This window comes from Leptonotus elevatus, chromosome 1 (genome assembly GCF_054856555.1).
Source record: "Leptonotus elevatus isolate MCC_2025b chromosome 1, RoL_Lele_1.0, whole genome shotgun sequence".
Classification (NCBI taxonomy): Eukaryota; Metazoa; Chordata; class Actinopteri; order Syngnathiformes; family Syngnathidae; genus Leptonotus; species Leptonotus elevatus.
This window is the reverse complement of record NC_141239.1, coordinates 24,549,148-24,571,660: the sequence shown is the minus strand read 5'-3', so window position 1 is coordinate 24,571,660 and position 22,513 is coordinate 24,549,148. Positions and strand designations below refer to the sequence as shown.

The 22,513-nt window shown below is 42.3% G+C and overlaps 1 protein-coding gene across 1 annotated transcript; it reads right to left on the bottom strand.

Annotated features, from left to right (window-relative positions):
- Window positions 1–2,440: 2,440 nt before the first annotated feature.
- Window positions 2,441–21,226, bottom strand: c1ql1l2 (complement component 1, q subcomponent-like 1-like 2). Its single transcript, XM_086090337.1, has 2 exons — window positions 20,457–21,226; window positions 2,441–3,782 (listed from the first exon to the last, which is right to left on the bottom strand). The coding sequence occupies exons 1-2, from the start codon at window positions 21,063–21,065 to the stop codon at window positions 3,603–3,605; spliced, it is 789 nt and encodes a 262-aa protein (XP_085946463.1). The 5' UTR covers window positions 21,066–21,226; the 3' UTR covers window positions 2,441–3,602.
- Between the last annotated feature and the right edge of the window lie 1,287 nt (window positions 21,227–22,513).

Genomic DNA, 22,513 nt, shown 5'->3' with positions numbered 1-22,513 from the left:
CTCGGTACCCGTCGCCCTGCGTCTGCGTTAAGGGTTTGACATTTTGGGAAGCGCTCGCTGATGGGATCCCTCGAACAAACAAGAGCATTGTTATTTTAAACACAGCTTTATTTCAAGAGGCATTGTTTACACTCCAAACGAGATCCCAGGGGGTCCAGGAGCCCGAGCTTAGGGGGTCCGTCAAAGAAAAATGGAATCAATTATAATGTTATATCCCTTTAAAAAGTGCATAACTACAGTACATATGGGGGCCAAACATCATAAGCCCATTACTCTTACCTTTCTTAGCTTTGGACCAGTTAAGAGCTCTGATATGATGGTGACCAAGTTATAATAATTTGTATTTTTCATTATAGTTAGTTTGTTTGTTTTTTGTTTGTTTTGCGTCTTTTTTATTCACTTGACTTTAATTACCTTTTGCAGCGTGATTGTTAGTTTTTATTTTTCAAAAATTATTTGTTTTAGGTAGATATGTTCGATAACAATAATAATAATAATAATAACAATAATGCATCAGATTTATACAGCGCTTTTCTAGACACTCAAAGACGCTTCACAGAAGAATGGATACATTATTCACACACTCACACATTCACACTGTGGTGGCGGTAAGCTACTTAAGTAGCCACAGCTGCCCTGGGGCAGGCTGACGGAAGCGCGGCTGCCAGTTTGCGCCTACGGCCCCTCCGACCACCACCAAACATTCATGCCTCCCATACACCAGTGTGAGTAGCACGTATCCGATACAGATACCAGTATGAGTATTCAACTCTTGAATAGTCGCCAATACCGATATCCAGTCCTATACCACTAGTACTTTTAATACATTAAATTTTCCCCCAAAACAATAACAGGTAATTTTATATAGCATGTTTCCTTAAAATTGCGTGAAATGATTGCCATTTTTCTATTCTTCAAATTTCTAATTTCTAGTTCCTGATGGTAATACGTACACAAGAGGGCGACTGATACTGGTATCATTCACCATACCGATACCTTGAAATAACTCTAATAAGACTTGGTATCGGTACTCGCCCATCCCAAGTTTTAGATTAGTTTCTATTCGTTTTAGTATTAGTCTTAGTATTGTTGTTTTGTTTTTTGTTTTATTTACATATACGGAGTATTGAGTGCAAGATTAATTTTTTTTACTAAGTATTGTCTAATCAAGTTAAAGTAAACTGCAATTCCCAAATAACTGTTTACAGTAATACTATAAAAAAATACATTTAATATTAATCTTAAAGTAGGTATGTTCAATACCACTTATTTACCAGACTCATACCAGTATAAGTACTCAACTCTCCAGTAGTCACTAATACTGATACCACTAGTACTTTTGATACGTACCCCCCCCCCCCCCCCCCCAAACAATGACACATAATTTAAAGGAATTTCCCAATATAGAATTTCCCATAAAATTGCATGACATTAATGGCAATTTTAAATTTTTGTAATTTCTAGTTCTGATCATAAAATGGCCACAAGAGTATTGGCCCGATACTGATACATGGCATCGGTACTCTCCCACCCCTACTTTAACACTTCTGTATGGAAACAATTGACAAAGACTTTAACAAAATACGTTTGTTGTATAATTGTCATTTTAGTTATTGTTATGATCATAATATCATGTTCAGTTAGTTATTTTATTATTTTTATATTTTATTTAAAATGAACATAATACATTTAGTTTAACTTTTATTCACATGGTTTTACTGTATATCTAAATATTCTTATCTGTAACATGACTTTGTAAATGTTTCTTTTGGCATAAACTAAATGTACCAAAGAACCTACTGACAAAAAGTGTTATTCTAACACTGCTATGGTGTAATTTTAACTGTACTGTATCCCAGTGTTTTTTGTTTTACAGTTTATCTGTGTTTAAATTATAGTATTTTGTGAATTCTCAAAAAAAAAGTGAAATTTTTAACATTTTCTTAATGTCAAACCAACAGTTGTGTTTGCTTCAGACTTTTTCCAACATATTGCTGCCAATTACACAATGCTTCGTTGTTTTTGTATTTCGTTTTTTGTCAAAATTTTACAGAAAATCACAGTTTATTCTACTGACATTTTTTACAGTGTTTTTTTTTTTTTTAATTCACGTGTTAAAATGCTGCTTTCTTTCCTCGTTGACTTTATTTCCTTCAGATTATGACTTTAAATCCTGACAAAAATCCATATTTATTCTTGTCAAGGCTATGATGAAATGAATCTGAATTGGTTGTTGTAATATTATGCCTTCTTCTTTTGGAAACAGGCTCTTTTTTTAAATGGCATTTCAGGGTACATGTTTATATTGGTGTTTGGATAATGAGGCATCTTGGAAGAATTTCTCCCCTGTAGGGGTCCCTGTACCCAAAGAGTTTGTGAACCCCTGCTCGACCAATTGTAATGAGCCTATTTAGGATTAAAGGATTCCCGAGAGACCATCCACTCAAAAAATCCCATTTATTATTTAAATGTATTCAACAATTCCAAAAGATAAGATAGACAAACATGTCATAGAATTCATTTACAAGCTTGTGTTTTTCTTCTCCTCATCATATCTGTTGCACAATCTCATCATGGGCTTGCTAAATAAAATATCATTGGCTGTAGCACAGGAGACGAGCGCGGAGAGGAGCGATGACGCACCGCATGCTGGCATTCACGCACTCCTGATGGCTGTGCGTGCACACCGTTCACACACGCACACACACAAACGTGCAGTCCGATCGTCCCGGGGCGAGCGTTCGGGCTGCCATGTCGAGTAAATATTAACACGTGTGTCTGCGATTGGCGCCGCTAATGAATGGAGGACAATCAGTGATGCCCGAGACACGCTTCTTTTTCACGTTTACACTTTAGCTACCATTCTGCTTTTGCTTCGCTTGTGCAGAGAGGATCTAAGCAGAGCTAGAACATCTAGAAGACACTTTGATGAACCCCGATAGCAGCAGCAGGACGTCGCCTCGCGTGTGTACAAACGGGTGTGGTCTATATATGAGTAGTTTTCCATACAGTTGGGAGGTACAGTGCTGAATGATATTGGATGAACACAAAGTCACCTGCCAATTTCCATAACAACATCTCTTGGGGATATCTTCACAATGGACAAGGATATTATCTTTTTTTTTTCCTTTTTGTCAATCAGTGCGGATTATTATGCATCTCTACCAAATAAAAGCACGATCTAAGGTTTAAATTGCACGCAACAACACTACGGATTTCAGTCAAGTCGGCTGTGGAGAGAAGAGGTGTGACGGTCTGTATTGTGCGATGAGGGGAAAGAGGGATGAGGAAGAGAGAGAAAGAGACGCTGTTAGCGAGGAGCTTCCGACACATTGGCGCTGTGGCGGCAGGTGTTTGGAACTTAGCCGCCCTCGCACCCCCCCCCACTGTCCCCCCCCGGCACCTCCCACCCCGCTGCCAGTGTGTCCAGGCCTCTGCTGCAGCGCCCGGAGGAAGCGGAGGGTTGTCCGGGATGATGGAGAGAAGAAGGGGGGGGGGGGGGGGAACTAGAAGGCCTTGAACACACATCCTCTCCACCTTTCTCCAAGTCTTTCCTTCAGTCGAGCCGGACTGTCTTTTTTTTTTGGGGGGGTGACGTGCGCTCAGTCCGCGTAGAGGATGAAGCCCGAGAAGGTGCTATATTTGTTGTTGTTGCCGCCGTGCGCTTTGCCGCCGTCCAGCTTGATGTAGACCTCGTCCCCGGCGTCCAGGTGGAGGATGACGCTGTTGGAGGCGTAGTCGTAGTTCTGGTCCGCGTCTTGGGCGATGGCACTGGCCCGAACCTGCGAGGACAAGCAGAGGAATGTTTATGTACAGAATGATATGTTGAGGTTTGACGGTCAGGAACGAAGTTGGTCAGCTGCAACATGCAAACAAATTATTGTTTATGTATTATATATTGGACGGACAGACAGATGAATGGATAGATGGAAGCGGAGTGTAAATGGTTGCTTGTCTGAACTGTAGGCGCATGCCAAGAGGGTTAGCTACAGGGTCTTCAGCCGGGGACCTTATCCTGGATCATCACCCGAGGCAGGGCAGTGAACAGGGGGCCACCATTGCCACCCTCCTGTATGTAGCTAACCTTCAGATTGTATTTGTTCCCCAAAGCTTGGAACGCTTCCTCAGCCTGCGCCAAAAGCTTGCCTTCCCTGCCTCTTGTGACATGCCTCTGGTCGAGGCATGTCAAGTCTGGCGGAAGTAGTTGAGGAGTTATTCTCTAAAGACTCTCATAAAATCTCTTGCTGCCACTTTTATGGGGTAGAGCCTTGCGATCCATTCCACTTTTTTTTTTGCAGTCTGAGGGGAACACTATTCAATCTACAGAGGACGCAACCCTCAATCTTGAGCCTTTGAAACGATTTAGCAAAATACTGAACTGGTAATGTCCAAAAATGTTGCTAATGGCATATTTATTCATAGTTAATTATTCATTTGTATTTGTTGTTGAATTCAGTCTTTAAAAAAAGTAAACAATAAAATAAAATATAACAGTGAGTTTATGTACTGTAATAAAATCTATTTGAATTAATGATTGCAAATTAAAGACACTATATTTTTAACTATTCTTATTAATATAAATGATAATGCATGTTAAAATAATGAAATAAAGCAAAGCTCAATTGAAAAATAAAATGTATATAATAACACTGTAAAATACACATATACCGTATGATATCAAAGAATACAATGCACTCATGAATAAAATAAAAATTGAATAAAAACTCACATTTATGCCTTAAAACCACAATTTGACGTTACTGATTTATACTCTTATGCAGTACAGTATAACCTTATGACACTGACATTACAATTATGATTCTTCATCTGTTTCAGCAACACATACCAAATTATGCAATTTTTTATTAACATAAATCCATTGGTTGTTCAATATGCATCTGCAGTTATGCATTATTCAAAATTCTATTTTCAGCCAAACTACAATACGTGTTTTAGTGTTTAGAGTTGGTTGGTTATAGTATTGTAGTCTTTGGCTCAGTGCAATTATTAGTGACCTCCTAACAAGGAGAAGTGCATCAAGCCAGTTAGAGGAATAGAATTGAACCAAAAGATCGTTATTTTCTCTTTTGGGGGGGCGAGCAAAAGCAAGCCCACTGTACATCCCCGAAAGTCGCCGGCAGTTAAATCAGCCCATTAGTCACTTAGTTGGGCCAGCCAGGTCGAATCAAAATCAATCGCTTTCTTGCATCCGCCGTATTTTCTCGTGGCTCATTATCAGCTCTCCTAAGATGGTGCTGCCGCGGCGGCGCAACTTTAAATCACAGCGTTTCGAGCTGTTGTCAGACGGCATTGAGGATCGCCCATAATTACTCGCTCTAAAGGAGGTGGCCATATTGACGGATGGGGAAAGGGATCCGGCAAATGGAGCTATTCCACATGATCCTCTCGACCTTCGAATATGTTCGAAAGATGCTCTTTAAATCTCATTTTTCACCTTCACCTTGAGTCACGAGAGCCTTGGAAAGAACGAAAAGCCAAAACGAGAGGGGAAAAAAGGGAAGCACTCGAGGGTCCGAATGGGTCACGAAATCTAACACCAAAAATTTTTGGCAGCACTCCGCTAAAAAGCATTTACGTGTTCCGGTGACAGATCTGTTTTGGGAGCCAATGCTGGCAAAAGCAGGTAGTCGGGAGGGGGAAGGGTGGGGGAAGTGCTAAAGGATGTGAGGGAAGGTTGCGTTGCACAAATGATAAAAGCTTCTGCTTGACTGTCGACGGCTTCTTAAAGCTTAATGTCTTGTTTCAAATGGTCCTTTTATGCATGTGTTTCCTTACAAAAAATAAGCACAATTGTGAATGCAAAAAAAACCCCCAAAAAAAACGTATCAATCAAATCATCTAAAACTCACAGTTATTATTCAGGCTCACAGTTGGCTGAAATGTTGCTATTGTCTTGATCTCATAAATATGTAGGTCAAATCCTCTAAAATGCACAAAATGATCTATTAAATTGGACAAAACTCACCAAATTACACCTTGCATCATTTAAAACTTATTAGCTCATTGATTAAAGCACTGGTTCTCAGCCCCGGTCCTCCAGTACCCCTATCCAGCCTGTTTTCCATGTCTCCCCAGCCAACACAGCTGAGGATCGTTATCAAGCTTCATGCAGAGCTTGCTGATTAGCTGATCGTTTGAAACACCTGTGATGCTTGTGGGAGACATGGAAAACAGGCTGGATAGGGGTAGGCTGCTCGAGGACCGTGGTTCAGAACCACTGAATTAAAGTATCTAAAATTCACTAAACTAACTAAAAATTAAAGCTGAAATCAACTAAAGTTCACAGAATTATGTATCCAGTCTTCAGACAAAATTCTGTCAGATCATCTAAACCTGTCTCAAAAGTGTTGATCAAATTGGTTAAAACACACACTATTGTCAATCAAACTGTCTAAAACTCACAAAATTATCTGACCAATCATCAAAAATAAAAAAATTATTAAAATACATACATTTGTCTAAAGCTCTGGAAAATGTTGACCAAAATGCATAAAATTGTCAAACTGTCTCGGACTCACATTTCTAATCAAATTGAATTAAACACAAAATTGTCAAGCTAATCATGTAAACTCTCTGAAACTCATCGATCAAACAATCTAAAACCGTCAAATTGACTAAAACTCACAAAATGATTAAATTGTGTAACTCATTAGCGTAACAATTAATCATCTAAAGTGTAAGTTATCCATTGCATTTTAAAACTAATAAAATGAGCCATCTAATAATATAGAACACATTAAATAATGCATCAAATTGTATGAAACACGAAAAAATTCAATTAAATGAGTCAAACTGTCAAATTTGACTGAACATGAAGCAAAAAATCGACGGAGTGACTTAAAAGTCAAGGTAGCCAGCAAAGTATATATAAAATATTGTACTTTTCTTTTGACTGTTTACTCGTCTGATTAAATTGGCGCAGCTCATATCGTTGCGCAAACACAAGCCCGCCATCGTGATCTGACAACGTCTGCGTCCAGCGCGTATTAATAATAAGTCACGCAAAGTCAACAGCGTCTTATTATAGAGGTGCCCCACCTGTAACGGCTCGAGAGGATTTGTCAGTTAAGATTTTAATGAGACTTAATCAAAACATTTGCTTTGCAGGTGTTCACACAAAACACACACACACACACACACACACACATGCAGATTTTGGCGATATAGATCTTCAAGTATGATCTTCATTTGCTCTTCTGTCGAGGTGACCTGCGTCTGATCGGGGATCCTTTGGGAGAATTCCTGTTGGAGGCTGTCAGAGTACAAGGCCTGAAATGGTTGTGTCAAACTAAAATGGATGACTTCCTGTTCATTTGATCTTTTCGGGAAATGTTGTGCATCGTAAGTACTAGTGGTATCGGTATTTGTGACTACTCAAGAGTTGAGTATTGGTACCAAACATCCCTACTTTTAACCCATCACTTTTATGTGTGTACATTTCCGCATGGATACGCGGGCACGTGGAGGCCCCCACAAATGGGATTCCAAGAAGGCCTCCACGGTGACGATGCCATGTATGTTTAGTTTGGTCTCTCTGCTCCGCAGCTTCTTATCTCGCCTCAATGGCTCAAACTTGTTCCCGGGAATAATGATCAGGAAGGCGCCTTGTTAAAAAGGCGGGCGCTGCGAGCGGGACAAAGCGAGGCCCGAGTGGCGGCGCGTGACCTTGAGGGCGCGTACGGCGAGCAACTTTGACAAGGCAAACAGAGCGTGAGGGCCGCAGGCTGGCAAACGAGGTGTCAGCTCATGTTGTTGTCGCTGGCGCGCTCGCATCCGTCAACATGATGACTTTGATTTGAATATTCACTCTCGCGCTCGGCCTTAATAGATAATGCATGGCGGCGAGAGTTCAGTGTGCATTTCTTTCACTGTATGACAATGAAAGGCAGCGCTATCAATAATGACTGTGTTTGTGTGAGCTTTTGTGGGGCATCCTGCACTATTCTACACTTCTCAGTCAAATACTGTACTTTTTCTTTGGCGTTTTTAACTAACCTATTTATGGAAATCATAAAAGTTTGACGTCTGCAGATTTGGGGTGGCTTGAATGTCTCATGAGGTGGGTGGGGGCTGATCTTACAAGAGGCTTTGTCTGTGTGACAAGGACGCGTCCCCCAGACGTGTCTGACGGCGCTTTGTTGACTTGATGTCAAGCCTCCATTTTGGCTCGACGACTCTATTGGTTCTTTTTAAATCAAAGTGTGCCGCTGCCTAATTGTGTTTGAACGTTCCAGTCGGCAGCTGCATGCTTAATGACGGCTTACAGCCCCCCCCCCCTCCCCACCCCAGAATAACACGCGCACACAAACGCATCTCATCGGCCACAAATTGAGTTACAATTCAAAAACTGTCACCTTTACTATGATGCAATACTCATTTCATTAGTAAGTAAATTACATAATAAATCATATTAAGTACTGTATATCAAAGCTCAGGTGGGTGATTGTTTACGCAAACACAATTTTTAGTGTTAATTTTAAATTATTAATAGATTTCTGCCCATGAGAGCTGTTGTATCTTGCCCCATTAACCAGTTCTAGCCTCAGCAGACAATCAAATGAGTTGGGACTCTAATATTTTGCTTACTTTGTGTATACTGTGGTACCTTTAGTATAATCTGTTGCGTAACCAAGCTTGTAATTCATTGTACTCATATAATAAATCATTTCCATTTTGAAATGAATTGAAATGCCATGAGTCCCTTTCAGCTTCAGCTAGTATAAGTTATGGTCCATACTGCAAAAAATGATTTTTAAGAAAATAAAAATATCACCATTTTGGGGAATTTTTTTCTCATTTTTTGCCCAAAAAATTGCAATAGAAAATTGAACTCAAAATAAGGAAACATTTCAAATGTTTTCTTAGTAAGGCTTTACAGCTAATAATAAGGGGGTGGGGGGTTGGGGGGGGGGTACTCATAATTTTCTTATTTTAGGAGGGGGAAAAAACAATTACACAACTTCTCAATTGAGAAATGAGCGGATAACATGCCAATTAAAGTTTGGAATACAGCTATTTTTGTTTTCAAGCACATTTCACATTATTGACACAGCCATGTAACAACAAAATATGGAAATGATGAGTAAGGGGCCCTCCTTTTTTCATGGTAAATCTTATAAATCATCACCGAACTCCTGATGGCGTGCTCCATCCACGTTTGGTGGTGTAGGGAAATAAAATTTTGATTTATCATCTATTGAGGAGACCTGCTTCAAGTTGGGGCTCATTTGGGCCAATTTAATAAAATAATCTAAAATAAGATAAGATAAGCTTTATTTGTCACGCACTGTGGAAATTGTTCCCTGAGACTTTTTCATCTGCCCTGCTTTGATCCAACCAATTTTGTGTCTATCAGTGAAACTAATCATCAGGAGCTACTTTTTTTTTTTTTTAACTCTCCAGGGGGCTCGACTAAGTGAGAAGTGACTATATAACAGAAAAATATGTGACTTCCTGTTCATTGTTAGGCATGGGACCTTGAGATTTGTTCATGTGTCCCGCTAATAGATTCCTCCACCTTCAGTGAAACAGATTTTGGGGGGGGAATTCTAACTTTCTCGCATTGAGGACTGCCAAAGAGAGATTGGCTCACATACAACCATTCCTGATTATTTTTATCCATATCTAGCAAAACTTACAAATTGTGGAAGTTATTTATTGCTGGTCACTTGGTGCAGTGACCCAACCTGGTCAACTTACTTTTGCCTTGGCGGCAACATGGTAGCCTAAATGGGCAGTCTCAAATTTTTGAGGTTGCGGTTAGAATCTCAGCTCCTCTTTTGTGCATAGTTTTTCGATAAGTGTTCGGCTTCCTCCCACGTTCCAAAACATGTTAGCAATTGTCCAGAGGTGTGACTTTGAGTGTGAATGGTTATTTGTCCATATGTAGCCTGTGATTGGCTGTCAACCTGTCCAGGGTTATACTCCACTTCTCGCCTAAAGTCAGCCGAGATAGGCTCCACCTGCAAATCTATAAGGAAATATGCTATTGAAAATGGATGGGCGGTTGGCCTTGGTGGAGGTCTTCCATGCATGTATCTTTCTGTAAAGGTAGAATTCTTAACCAGCTCTCATATTGAATCTTTGGTCCGAAGAATAAATGTCTTCATAACAAGCCTCGTGGGCATTTTACGTGGAATTGTTGTACGTCTGGAGGCATCCAATTCCAAGAACATCGATCCGTGCTCCCGTGTAGGAAACCTTCCCGAACGTTTCAAGTGTGAAAGCAACTAAAGCCGCCGGGCACGCCGGTGGAATCCTGACAACATGGACGCTCGTGTCGGGTTTATTCGTCAGAGGAGGCCTGATTGAAAACATGACAAGGGGAGGGAAACCGTAAACGGGAGATTTGCCATCTGTCACCGGCAGAGTAGGAGAAGAATTAATTTCACCAGCTGTCTTGTCTCCTTTTGAAAGACGGCTGCAGGAGCCCCGCCGATTTTTACCTGAGGAGAGTGTGTTGCCGGGCCAGTTGGTTAGAAGAAGAGGGCAGCGAAAGAGGCGTCAAGGGAGTCTCGTCAGCGGCAGGGGGCAGGACAGGCTGCAACTTTTACCCCGCTGACCGCTCGCTCAAGCCCCGCCCTTCACTCGCTCGCAATCCTGACTCATCACTTAATTAGCGAGCTGCACTGTCCGCCTCCAGCGCCCACACCCAAAACGCAACGGTGGCTCTCAGCGGAGTCTAAAAACAGTAAAAGTCGACCTTTTGTTCACTCAGACGACTTCTTCTTTAGCGGACTTGCAAGTGCCACACTTTCCTCTGTAAAAATATTCCCCAAACATGCAGCTTTTAAAACCCTCATGCTATGCTGTTTAAAATATATTTATTAAACTGGATAAAGCCTCTTCTTATTTTTCTTCTTTTTGTTCCATATTTGTTGGATTAATACAGCACTTAGACTTATGACAATTCTTTGTTAACTTTATCACATAAAGTAATCTTTTTTTAGTGGCTGAAGAAAATCCTAAATGATATAACTTTTTTTTATATAAATAACAATTTTTATATAAATTATATAACCAATTATTAAATATTGACCTAGCAATGACACATCGGCGAGAATGTCTCTGTTATATACTTTAAAAGCTTATAATGTTTAAGTTAAAGCAGTATAAAATGTTATGCTATACAATACTCAACATAAACTTTTTTCGGCGTACCAAATATATAATAGGAGGATAACCGAGGAGGCAGAAAGACTATGAGTCATGTGATGTCACCGACTCGCTGCCTCCCCGTCGAGGAAGGAGAAGATAATTGTGGCTATCGCTGACGATTGAATTCGGGGGAGGGCGGCTAAATGTCAGGGGCGTGGGGAGCGATGGCGCGAGAGGGATGTTTGCATAAGAGGGGCCGGGGGGGCACTTGTCTATCTCCCATATGGCCCTCATTATAATGAAGGAGCCGTGTGAGTCAACACAGTAGCATCCTTTACTCACGCAACCACGGGAGACTGTCCTGTTTTAGCTTTTAGTTTTAATGCACATACAAATGTATATATATTCTCATAATCTCCACAGAGAGGCAATTCACAAATCGTACTTGATTGAGTCTGGCTTAATGAACTTTACTTAGAATGACGGATCCCACATTTTAGCATACATACGGTAAATGAAGTGTACAGACAATTAAGAATTCCTCAAAAAGAAAGTTCTGAGGAGGAATAATTTGCATATATATTAGGTGTGTAACACAATTTGAATCAGAATTTTTTTTTTGATTCAAAAGATGCAAGTGCATCAAATCAAGCCAAATTGAATCCTTCCAAATTTAGAATATATCAAAATACGTACTGAATCATCTTTTATTGGAAAATGATATCTTTGAAGGAAATGCCACATTTGTAGCATTTACGGTCTCTGACAAAAGTCTTGTCTACGTCCAGGAACATCAGCTGGAAAAAAAAAAAAAACATGTCACAGCAGGCAGCCGACAGCTTCTGACGAAGGTGGCAGCAAACAGAAGTTAGTAAAGGTAAATAAAAACAAAAATAACAATATTACAGTTGGAAAAGTCTTGTCGCTTGGGTCCAAGTTGACCTTAAGTGCCCATCAAATATATTTCAGGTTTTTGTTGTCTAATTTCAATTCCAGCATCTTTTAAAATTATGTTTTGGTGCCCATTGAGTCCGTTTTTGCAAAGACAGAAGTCTTGTCGCCTTGTCATATGATGCATCCAATTCTAAATTACAGCCTCGTACAATGTTGGGAACGTTACGTTATAAAAGTAATAAGTTATAGTTACTCATTACTTGTTCAAAAAAGTAACTGAGTTAGTAATTAAATTACTTCATAATAAAAATAAACTCGTTACCAAGCAAAGTAACTAGTTTCACTACTTAAAAACAAATCAAAATATTGCTTTAAATCAAATAGTTTTGGCTTCTTTGTTTTGTTTAGTTTTTTGTTTTGGGCAATTTTCAAACATACATTTGAAATGAGTACAATAACCAGGTATTTCTACATAAACTTCAGTATTTAAAAGAGTTTTCAAATATTAACTGACAATGGGTGGTTTATACTGGTTTGTGTGTAACACCGGCTCCGATAGGCTGCCAGGACTGTCAATCATGTATCGAAGGGGGAATGTCATCTGATCAGAACGACCCTTTTCCACTGCAGCAGAGCTCTACCAGGCCAAGTCAGCTCAGTTTGTTCTGGTTGAGTTCTGTCTTGAAATGGCCTCCTTAGTCAAACCAGTGCCCAGAAACCAACAGTAAACAAAACACTTTTTTTTTTAATGCGTGGCATAAAATTGAGTGCAAATCGTGGCAAAGAAATGGAGACTTGAAGAGTGGCAGAAGGTGGATTTCTCAGATTAAACGTCTGTTGAAATGCATCACAGCCACCACAAATATTACTGGAGACCAACTCGAGACCACATGAATAAGTATTAGCTACCTACGACATTCCCAATCATACGAGGGGGTCAAATTTTGAAGCAGGATGGTGGCATCACATATATCCATCTCCAGTTCCTCAAGGACTGGCCAGCCCAGTCACCAGACATAAACATCATTGAGCATACCTGGGGTAGAATGAAAGAGGAAGCCAAAGTATCTTGATGAACAAAAGGAGGCATGCTGCTCTCTTGATGACTTCATCAACAAATTGGAGGAATCATGGCCGAACCGAATGGAAGTTTTTTGCTACATCTTTTGAGTTACCAAATATGTTTCTTTGACCAATACATTTTCATTTTCCATCTATACACTATACAATTAAAATGGTGTGAACTGTATTCATAACATCATAGAAACCTGCTCATTTTAAAATACAGAATCAGCAAAGTTTGTGAAACCCAACTTTATAGTCGCTGCCTAATGGCCCTTCAAGCCATTCAGTTGTGTATGTGCGGCCGCTGTGCAACGGCACAGTGCTGTGCCACGGAGGCTGGCAGCGTGCAAGGTGGGCGCCTGCCGCTGTGCCTAAATTGAAAAATGTTCGGTTTGGGCGAAGCAATCCAATAAGTAGGTAAGTAATAAGTACCGGTAATCCAATAAGAAAGATGTTGCCAGGGTAATTTCAGAGTGACAACGACAAGAAATGTTGGCACAGTGCTGCAGTGAAAACAGCATAGAGGTGAACATAAGCTATTATTTAATATTTGTATTTGTGGGTGACCAATCCAATGCTAGCTAAGTTTGAACTCCTCAGGCTTTGGCCTATTTTCTCTAACAGGTTGCCAAACTGCTTCAAGCTTAGTTTGAGGTACACCATGATGCCATCTTCATGGAGCTGTAGCTTACAGATGAGCCCCAGATCCTGCCATGCCATTAGAATCGGCTTTTAGTTGTCACCGTGACAAATCCATATTGCTGAGCTGCGGCTTGCTCTACGTCCAAACCAGCGAGAAACGTCATCGAGCAACTTCCTGTTTGGTTACTTAGCAACCAGTGCCAAATATGATCCTGCACCATCCTGCGCACTGGGTGCAGTACAAACCAAGTGCCAACCTTACGCATTACAAATGAGGTTAAGTCATGATGTAACAATAATTAATGTATTTCATTGTCACTTATGTTGTAGTATTACATTCATCTGACTATGCTGCAAGCTGTGTGAGTTCAGTTCCTACTTACTAATGTTGTTAATGCTTGTTTGTCTTTATATGCGCTCTGTTACTGGCAAGCAGTCCAGGGTCTCGTCTGCTAGAAAGTGGGTGGATGGATGGATGTGTATATTTCATTTCACAATTGTTGCATGAATGGCCTGTGGTGTTACCAAATGTGGAGAGAATAATATAATTTTTAAAAAAAAGTTGCTAATCAACTAACACAAGATAACCCAAATATACAATAAGTCCTAATTAAATGGCTGACCTGCTATCAGGGGCGTGCAGAGGCCAATGGGTGTGCCTAATATATTTGCAAGTGCATGTAGTGGCTCTGATTGTTTTACAATTTATTAGCAACATGTGGTTGGAGGCTTCTGATCAAATCCTCAATGTGTTTTTTCTCTCTCACTCCCCTCTTTGATGTTTACGCATAGCGACAAGGAGTCTTCCTGACATTTCCAATCTGTGCTGTATTTCCTGACAATCTTCATTTAACAGCTCTCACGGCTAATTAGGCCCCAAGCTCTAATGTTCCACTCGGCGGAGTGTCAGCACCGCCGTCCAATTACGAAGCGGATCAAGGCCAAAGGTCCGCCCCCGCCGCCGTGCACCGTGTGGCTATCGAGAAAGTGGCTGCGTTTGCGTCACAGGGGGAAAGAAATGTCGCAAAAAAGAAAATATGAACATACGTGACCTCATGCACATTCAAGTACATTCACAGGAGATTAATACTGAGACGTAGACTCAGTCTCTCTCTCAAGCCCAGTCTGTCCATTTCAAACAACGCCTTCCTGTTACACCGGGCACACACACAGAGGCCTCTCAGTGCTCATCACCACCAAGAATAGCAGCTCCAAACATTGCCGGAATGCTAAAATCAATCAAGACGGGACCCGTGCGTTTTTGGCCAAAAAAGAAGAACTCCGAACATGCTTTCAAATTTTTCTTTTTGTCATCTTGCACGAAAACATATGTCGGCAACCCGCATCCAGATGGCTCCCACATTCAGCGCCGGGTTCGTTTCACATTTCAATGTCTTGTTTTCACCTGAACGCACAACAAAGGGGTATAAAAGAGAGACCCTCGAAGGCACCGTGGAGCAGCTCATTTGTGCGCCGCTTAAAAAAAAAATAAAAAATCAGAGAGAGATGCATCATGACGACGACGTTTGTCATTGTATTTTTTTCAGGGGGGTGGAAAGCGCTCGGAGAGTTGAGCTGGTGTAAAGGAGAGATGGAGGGCAGTGTTGAGTTGGAGTGTGTGTGAGTGCGGGGAGCTCGGGCTGGGGGCCACGCGCGGACGCGAGAGGGAGACTGCGGCGATAATTGCATGGGAAGCGCCATGTGCACGAAGGACGTTGGAGCTTATTAAAGGAGGAGACAGTGATTATTCACTACGGCCCTCTGGAGGGGCCCACGCTCCACTCGTTGCTTTTAATTAAGTCTGAAAGTGTTTTTGAGGATTAATAACAATATTAAGAAGGGAGGAGCGGAGAGGGGAAGAGCAAACATCCTGGATCTTGCTCGCATGCCTTTCTTTTAATTACAATTGTGCGGGTGACACACTAGCACCACGCCTCGTCTTGTTCACCTTGTTTTATTTTCTGCTGCTCGGACGCTTTTTCCCCCCGAGTCTAAACAGAGCATCGATTTAGGATCGCTTGAAAGGTTCAGAGTCAAAGAACGGGCGCCGGAGGAGCCCAAAGATGGCGAGGAGGAAGGGGAGAGGAAATTGGCTGCGCTGAAAATAGATTTGTTTATCTCCCAGGAAGCTGGCGAAAAGTTCCGCCGACAATGCCGCGATTCTCTCGGCTGGCTGCAAGTACGCTTTTGAATGTTGTGTCGGTGTTTGACACGGCTCGGAAAGGAATGGGAGCAGCACTTTGCTGGGGTGAAACAGCACTGCAGGGCTTGCCAACCCCGCCGCTCCACTGCAGCCCAAAGATGATAAAATAGTGGTACTCTGCGCTCCCTCTTCTTTTCCCAGTACACAGTGCGGCTCTCTGCTTCCTTAATGAGCTGAGGAAAGCTCTGGTACCACTGCACGAGCTCCACCTGGACACCTAGCGCTGCATTAGCTAATGTGGCCCAACATTTCGAACCAGTCAACACCAAAGGTTCAACACGAAAGCTTCTGGAGGCTGTTGTCATCATCATGTCACAACCAAAGGCCTGCTTGTACTACACACTAAAACATGCTAGGTTGTTTTCCTAACCCACTTGCTTGGTCGATGTGAATTTTGGGTTACTTTTACCTAAGGTGAAAATTGGATTTGGGCGGGCTGAAGCTTGCCATTTGAAACACTTTTGTGCATACTGATGTTGAGGTAAATGGCTCGGTGAGTAACGCCGCAGAGTTTAGACACGAGGATTGAGTTTCAAATCCTAGTCATAGTGAACGGTAATATCCAGTTGGGTCCCAAGGCCTTTAGGAAATATGCCGATAATACCAGCCACTGCCGGGCCAAAAATGTGTTTGATGTGTCAGGAAGGGCATCTTGTGTAAAACCTGTGTGGTGATCCTTGACTGGGGAAAGTTGAAAATGTTGGTAATAAGTTTTTTTTTTTATTAATTTAAGCACAGCTATAATGATAACCTGGTTACCCATTTGTTGGTAGCTTTAACTCATTATTATGGGTAGTTTTTACCCCTCGTTGGGTCAAACTGTTGATCCAACATTGCTGGGTGAAAAACTCAATCCAATGCACTGCATGTAAATAACACAGTACTGGCTGGGATCCCTTTTGAACCCAGCGCTGGGTTACCCAATTTGGGTTAGTTTTTAACCCAGCAGTTAACAGTGCAAGAAGCACGGCTAGATGGCTAGACTGGATATCTGATGCAAATGTCTGGAATTAAGTTTTGCCTCAATAGAACATTTCAGATACCACAACTACATTTTTTCTATCAACAATTATTATTTCAAATGTCTGCATCATTCAAGGGCCCGATTATCATGAGCAGCTGGAAGTTAAAAACGCTGTGGAGCTAAATTCTAAATATGTCTGTTGTAGATTTGACTCAACATTGAGAAGAATGTTATTTACAACACTGCCAAATTGTGTGTGAATGCCCTGAAACTACGCCCCACTCAACTGTCAATTAAATATTACCACACCTTCAAAATGAAATAGTTACTGTGAACTACAATCATAAAGTAAGCACACACATCAGCTTATATTCATCGTTTGGGACACAATGTGACATCACTGTGCAGCTCATTTTAGCCCCCCCACCCCACCCCCACCCCTCACCCCCTCCCACACACACACACACACACACACACACACACACACACACACACACACACACACACACACAAATCCGGAAAACTGGTGTTGAAAAACACATTTGAGTACTACATAGTTCTCAAACTTTGCACATTTTCAGCAATTATCTTCAAATATTTATAATGTAAGAAAATGAGGGTGCCGTCTAGCAGTGGTGAACCATCAGGCTTACCATTCTGTCTCCCTCTGTTGGTTATTGCTTTTTTTTTGTATGCCTCTTGGACGGATTGTAACTGCCAAGTAAATTTCATTGCTCTATAGTTGTGACATATGCAACTAATGGGATTCCATTCCATATATCCATCCATTTCCTTAACCGCTTATTCCGCACAAGAGTTGCGGGGGTGCTGGAGCCTATCCCAGCTGGCTTCGGGCAGTAGGTGGTGTACACCCTGAACCAATCCCATTCCATACAGTATATGTAGAAACAAGTCTGTGATTTGACTTTACGGGTACATTTGACCATCACGTTAGTAATTGTTTGTGTGACACTGTGCGCATGTGTTGTTGTGTGTACCATACTTGAGCACATGGCATTGTTTCAGTGTTTTGTGTCCGCTGTATTTTGTGTCAATTTATTAGATATTTTATTGACTTATTTACTTCTTCTCTTACCTACTTCTTGTGTTGAATTGAGTACACTAGAGTAAATGTACCAGGCAAGAGGTAACGGATAGCATGGTTGTCGTTGATAGTTGAGCACAAATGGTGAAGCAACACATGCAGACAGACAATAGAACAATCCACGCAAGCATCTATGTTCGTTATCCTTTTGTGAAAAATGACTTGTTTTACAGCAGCTTACTGAGGCAGTTGTGTATCGCTGTCTATATTATACTTGCCTCCCGTGAAAGGACAGACAAAGACAACCAGTTTCTACTTTTATTACCATTGTGTAGGCCCCTAGTGATACACGCAATGTGTGTATGTGTATCTTAAGTGCCTCCGCAGCCCCCCACTCCTCCCTTGGGGAGGACAATAATGCAGCAACAGAAGGTGTCTTAACACCAACATATGTTCTTCCCCCCTGATTATATATCAACGCGTTTACGCTCAACCATAAAAAATCCCAAAAAAATCACTGTGGAGTGAGACGTTATGCAGCCGAGGCCGCCGCGTTGTGAACTTGGCGAGGGTGAAGGAGTTAACCTCTACCTGACTGCCTTGATGAGTATGTGGGGGTGCTCAGGGTGTTCGCCGGAGAGTCGGTGGCGCTCGTTAATTCAGCTCCAATTTGCACACAGAGGCGGCATCTCGAGACCTCGGCAGCCTCTTGCTTTGTTCTAACTGCGTTGAACAAGTTGTCATGACTCATTTGCATGTACAACTTGGACAAAGTTACTTAGAAAGAATTGTATATTGCGCAGCATAATGATTTAGCAGCTGTTTTGCCAATTATTGAAACTAATGAAAATGCTTGTCTTGCTGCAGGTGTAGACTTAGGCAGCTTACTGTTAATGATACTACAATATGTATTTTCTGCGCACAATATGATACTGCAGTGTTGAGCATGTGCCACTTCATTAAGTAGACCTGAAAGGTCAAATGAATACAAGAAATGCAAAAAGAATTATATAATATAATATATAAGTTTTGACTGACAATGTCAGTGATGTGTCCATTTATAATATTTATCAGTATTGACAGCTGTTTCTATTATTTTGGATGCTTCATTTAGCTCAATTCAAATTAAAACAGCAATAATGTGTATTGAATATTTAACACATTTTAATGACCTCATTCTCCTTCATATTGTGTAAATAGAAATTGAACATTATTTTCTTTGTAAATGCATTTTTTTTAACACAGCTTTTATTGGATCTTATTAATAAGATAAGTAAGTACCCAATGAAGAGTTTAAATTGAGCTCTCTCAGCTTTACATTAAAAACTGTGCCATGTGGAAATTATCTTATTTACATATTAGGCCTAGTTTTTAAAATGATTAAAAGTTGTGTGTGTTGTCTGTTTGTCCATAAAAGTGGCTGTTTGTGCAGATTTATTTCAAGTGCACTCAGTGTCACGTCCACTTTTTTTTTATGTGCTCGTCCACATTTTATGACAGGAGCTTTGACAGAGTGCAAACTGTGCGGCAAACACGCACATTAGTGACCCGAGAGGACCCCTCAAATGAAATTAGTGCTTCGTAAAAGTGATGCATAGAAGAGCGCACATGGAAGGCGGATGCCATTTACACGACATAAGAAGTTTGTGGTTTACTTCTACTCCTCCTGTGCACATGATCGCTTTAGGTTGCGTTCGTGTTGTTGTTTTCTCGGCGTTGATTTTAATTTCCCTGACGTACAAGCCAAAAATAACCTCCAAGTGTTAATCCCGATAAATAAAATCACGAGGAAGTGAAGAAAGGTGTGGATAGGCTCTCTAAAGCGGAGGGGAAAGGGCGGATGGGGGGGTTGTTGAATGTGGATGGTTGGGGGAGAGGGGGGTGGTTGGTCGGCAATGTCAGGACGCATCATTCGCGGACGGGGGGGCGGGGGGGACACAGTTTGCAACCAGTCAACACATTTTTATCTCCAGGCGAGCTGCATGCCACAGATGTGCGCTCTGCACGCAACCGGGGCAATTATACACTCGTGGGACCTTTTATTAGGTACACCTGCACTCATCTAATCACATCTCATACAGTACAAACATTTTGCCTAGACACAGATAATAATGCATTTGTTTATTAGATGGGGACTGTGTGTTAAGGGCATTCATTTGGAAGAAAATGTGCTTTTACTCTTACTCATTTCTATCCATAGTTTCACATGAACACACGTGATAGGACAGTAAAAGAGACTATGCATTGAAAACTACATGGGCCAGTCCATAATTACAAACATGATCATGTTAAATGTTTAACATTATTCTTATTACTTAAGTGACCTTCCTTAATTGAGGTCAGTAAAATATTTTGTTTTTAAAAAAACACAAAAATAAATGTAACATTTAACGATTCATATTGATGGATGATAGAGTGTGGCTATTGTGTTGGATCTCATTTGACGGTGCAAGTGTGGCTTTTAAAAGGCAAGCAGGTCGAGGCGAGGAGGAACAGACTTGGCCAAAAGTTTGCAAAGCACTCACCTGTCCGTTCTTGCAGAGGTCAGCCCACATGCTGGTGCCGTCGCCCCCTCTCATCAGCACGTGATAGATGAAGAAGTAAGTGCCCGGAATGCTGCACACAAACTTTCCCGCGATGCCGTCGTAGTTGTTGCCCAGGTTGGTGACCACGTCGTCAAACTTGAGGATCTCGTAGCCCTCATGCGGGTTCTTGAGGCCGGCGTAGAAAGCCACCCGGGGTATCGTGCTGTAGGTGGCCGTGCTGATAGCTCCGTTCCCTCCCAGACCCAAAATCCCAGTCTTCGCCTGGTCCCCCCTGTCTCCCGGTGGCCCCGCCGGTCCGGGTGGCCCCGGTTCGCCTGGGGGCCCCGGCGGCCCCGGCTTCCCCGGCCGGCCGGGCTTCCCCTGTGGGCCCTGCAGAAGCGTGGAGGGCGGCAGGACGTTGCTGTGGTCACTCAGCGCCTCTGCCTCCGCTTGCAACCCCGTGGAGCTGGTGCTGCTGCTGGGGGTCCCCTTGTTCAGGTAGGGGTCGCACACCATCCGACAGGTGCCAAGCATCTCATAATGGCTGGGGTCGGTACCCACGGAGCTGACGAGCACGGGGATGAGTACCACCAGGACCAGGACCAGCATAACCCCCACGGCGGCCGCCACCAGGGTCTTCCTCCCGATGCTGAGTCGGGGAAGGGGCTGAGCGGCCAGCGTGGGTCTCCCGGGGGCGGAAATGGTGACCGGTTGGTGTGGGGAGCCTGTCGCCGAGGAAGAGGACCCGCAGATCGTGAGGAGGGGCGCGATGGGTCGAGCGGCGGGTGCGCGAGGCAGAGACCCACATACACTTAGACGGACCTCCCGGCTGCGCTCAGTCGGTGGCGGGCGCACGCACAAACCACTTTGAGGGAGCTGGCGCGCACTGAGCCAGACAGTCAGCGCGCACTTCCAAACACTCGCTGACTTGTGAGCGGAAGACAGAAGGATGCGAGAGGGAGTCTGCAGGGATGGAGAGAGGGAGGGAGGGAGAGAGAGAGAGAGAGAGGGAGAGAGTGTTGCGACCGCCAGATATGTTTGTGTGTGGGTGTGGGTGGGGGGGGGGGGAGTTTTTGGAGCCGGATTCTCAGGCTTGGATTCTTATAAGGCGCTAGCCGTGGGGACCATCCCCTCCCCTCTGGTCCCCTACCGAGTGAGAGACAAGAGTGGATCCATTCCCTCCTTCCGCCCTTCCTCTCCTCCCCTCTCTCTCGCTCTCTCTCTTTACCTCTTTCTCTTTTTCTCATCACTCACTTCCCACTTCTTTCTTGTTCAACTCTCACCTCACTTGCCCGCCCCTTCCTCTCATTTTTGTATTGCCGTTTCTCACTCTTGTTGCTTTATCGTCTCATCAGCCTCCAGCCTCTAAAAATAAAGTCAGAACCACGCGAGGAGAAGCTGGTGCGATTTCCAGGGTTGCATGCACTTGTACAGTACATGCGTTTCAGATAATAAATATAAATAATAACTAGAGCTGCAGGCAGCTATAAAGGGGCACCACAGACTCTAATTGTTGTTTAACATGAAGTAGACTCAAGCAGAAGTGGATATCAAACTAATTGCTCTTCGCATTAAATAGTAACAAAGACGTAGCTCTCGGTTTCAAAATCGTTGGTAAGTTCATTGCTCCCTCTTGTGTGATATTGCTTAATGTTTAAAAAAAAAAAAAAAAAAAAACATTTTTTGTCTCGATTAACCATTAAACAATATCAGTCTGGCCAAAATCTCATTAGTCACAATTTGGTCAATTAATTTTTTCAAAAATCCATACTATTGGCTAGTCCATATGTGTGGGAGTTATTTTCACAAATTACTAACCAAGCTAAAATGTTGTAAATGGCTTATTGTCATTGATGATACAATGTTAATGGTTGAACAAATATGCAATTTTTGGGTCTTGGGAAAAGGGATTTTGGAGGTTCAAGTTTTTGGCCAAATAATTGGTTAATGATCTCCATCCATCCATTTCCTTAACCGCTTATTTCATTACAAGAGTTGCGGGGGTGCTGGAGCCTATCCCAGCTGCCTTTGGGCCTGAACTGGTTGCCAGCCAATCG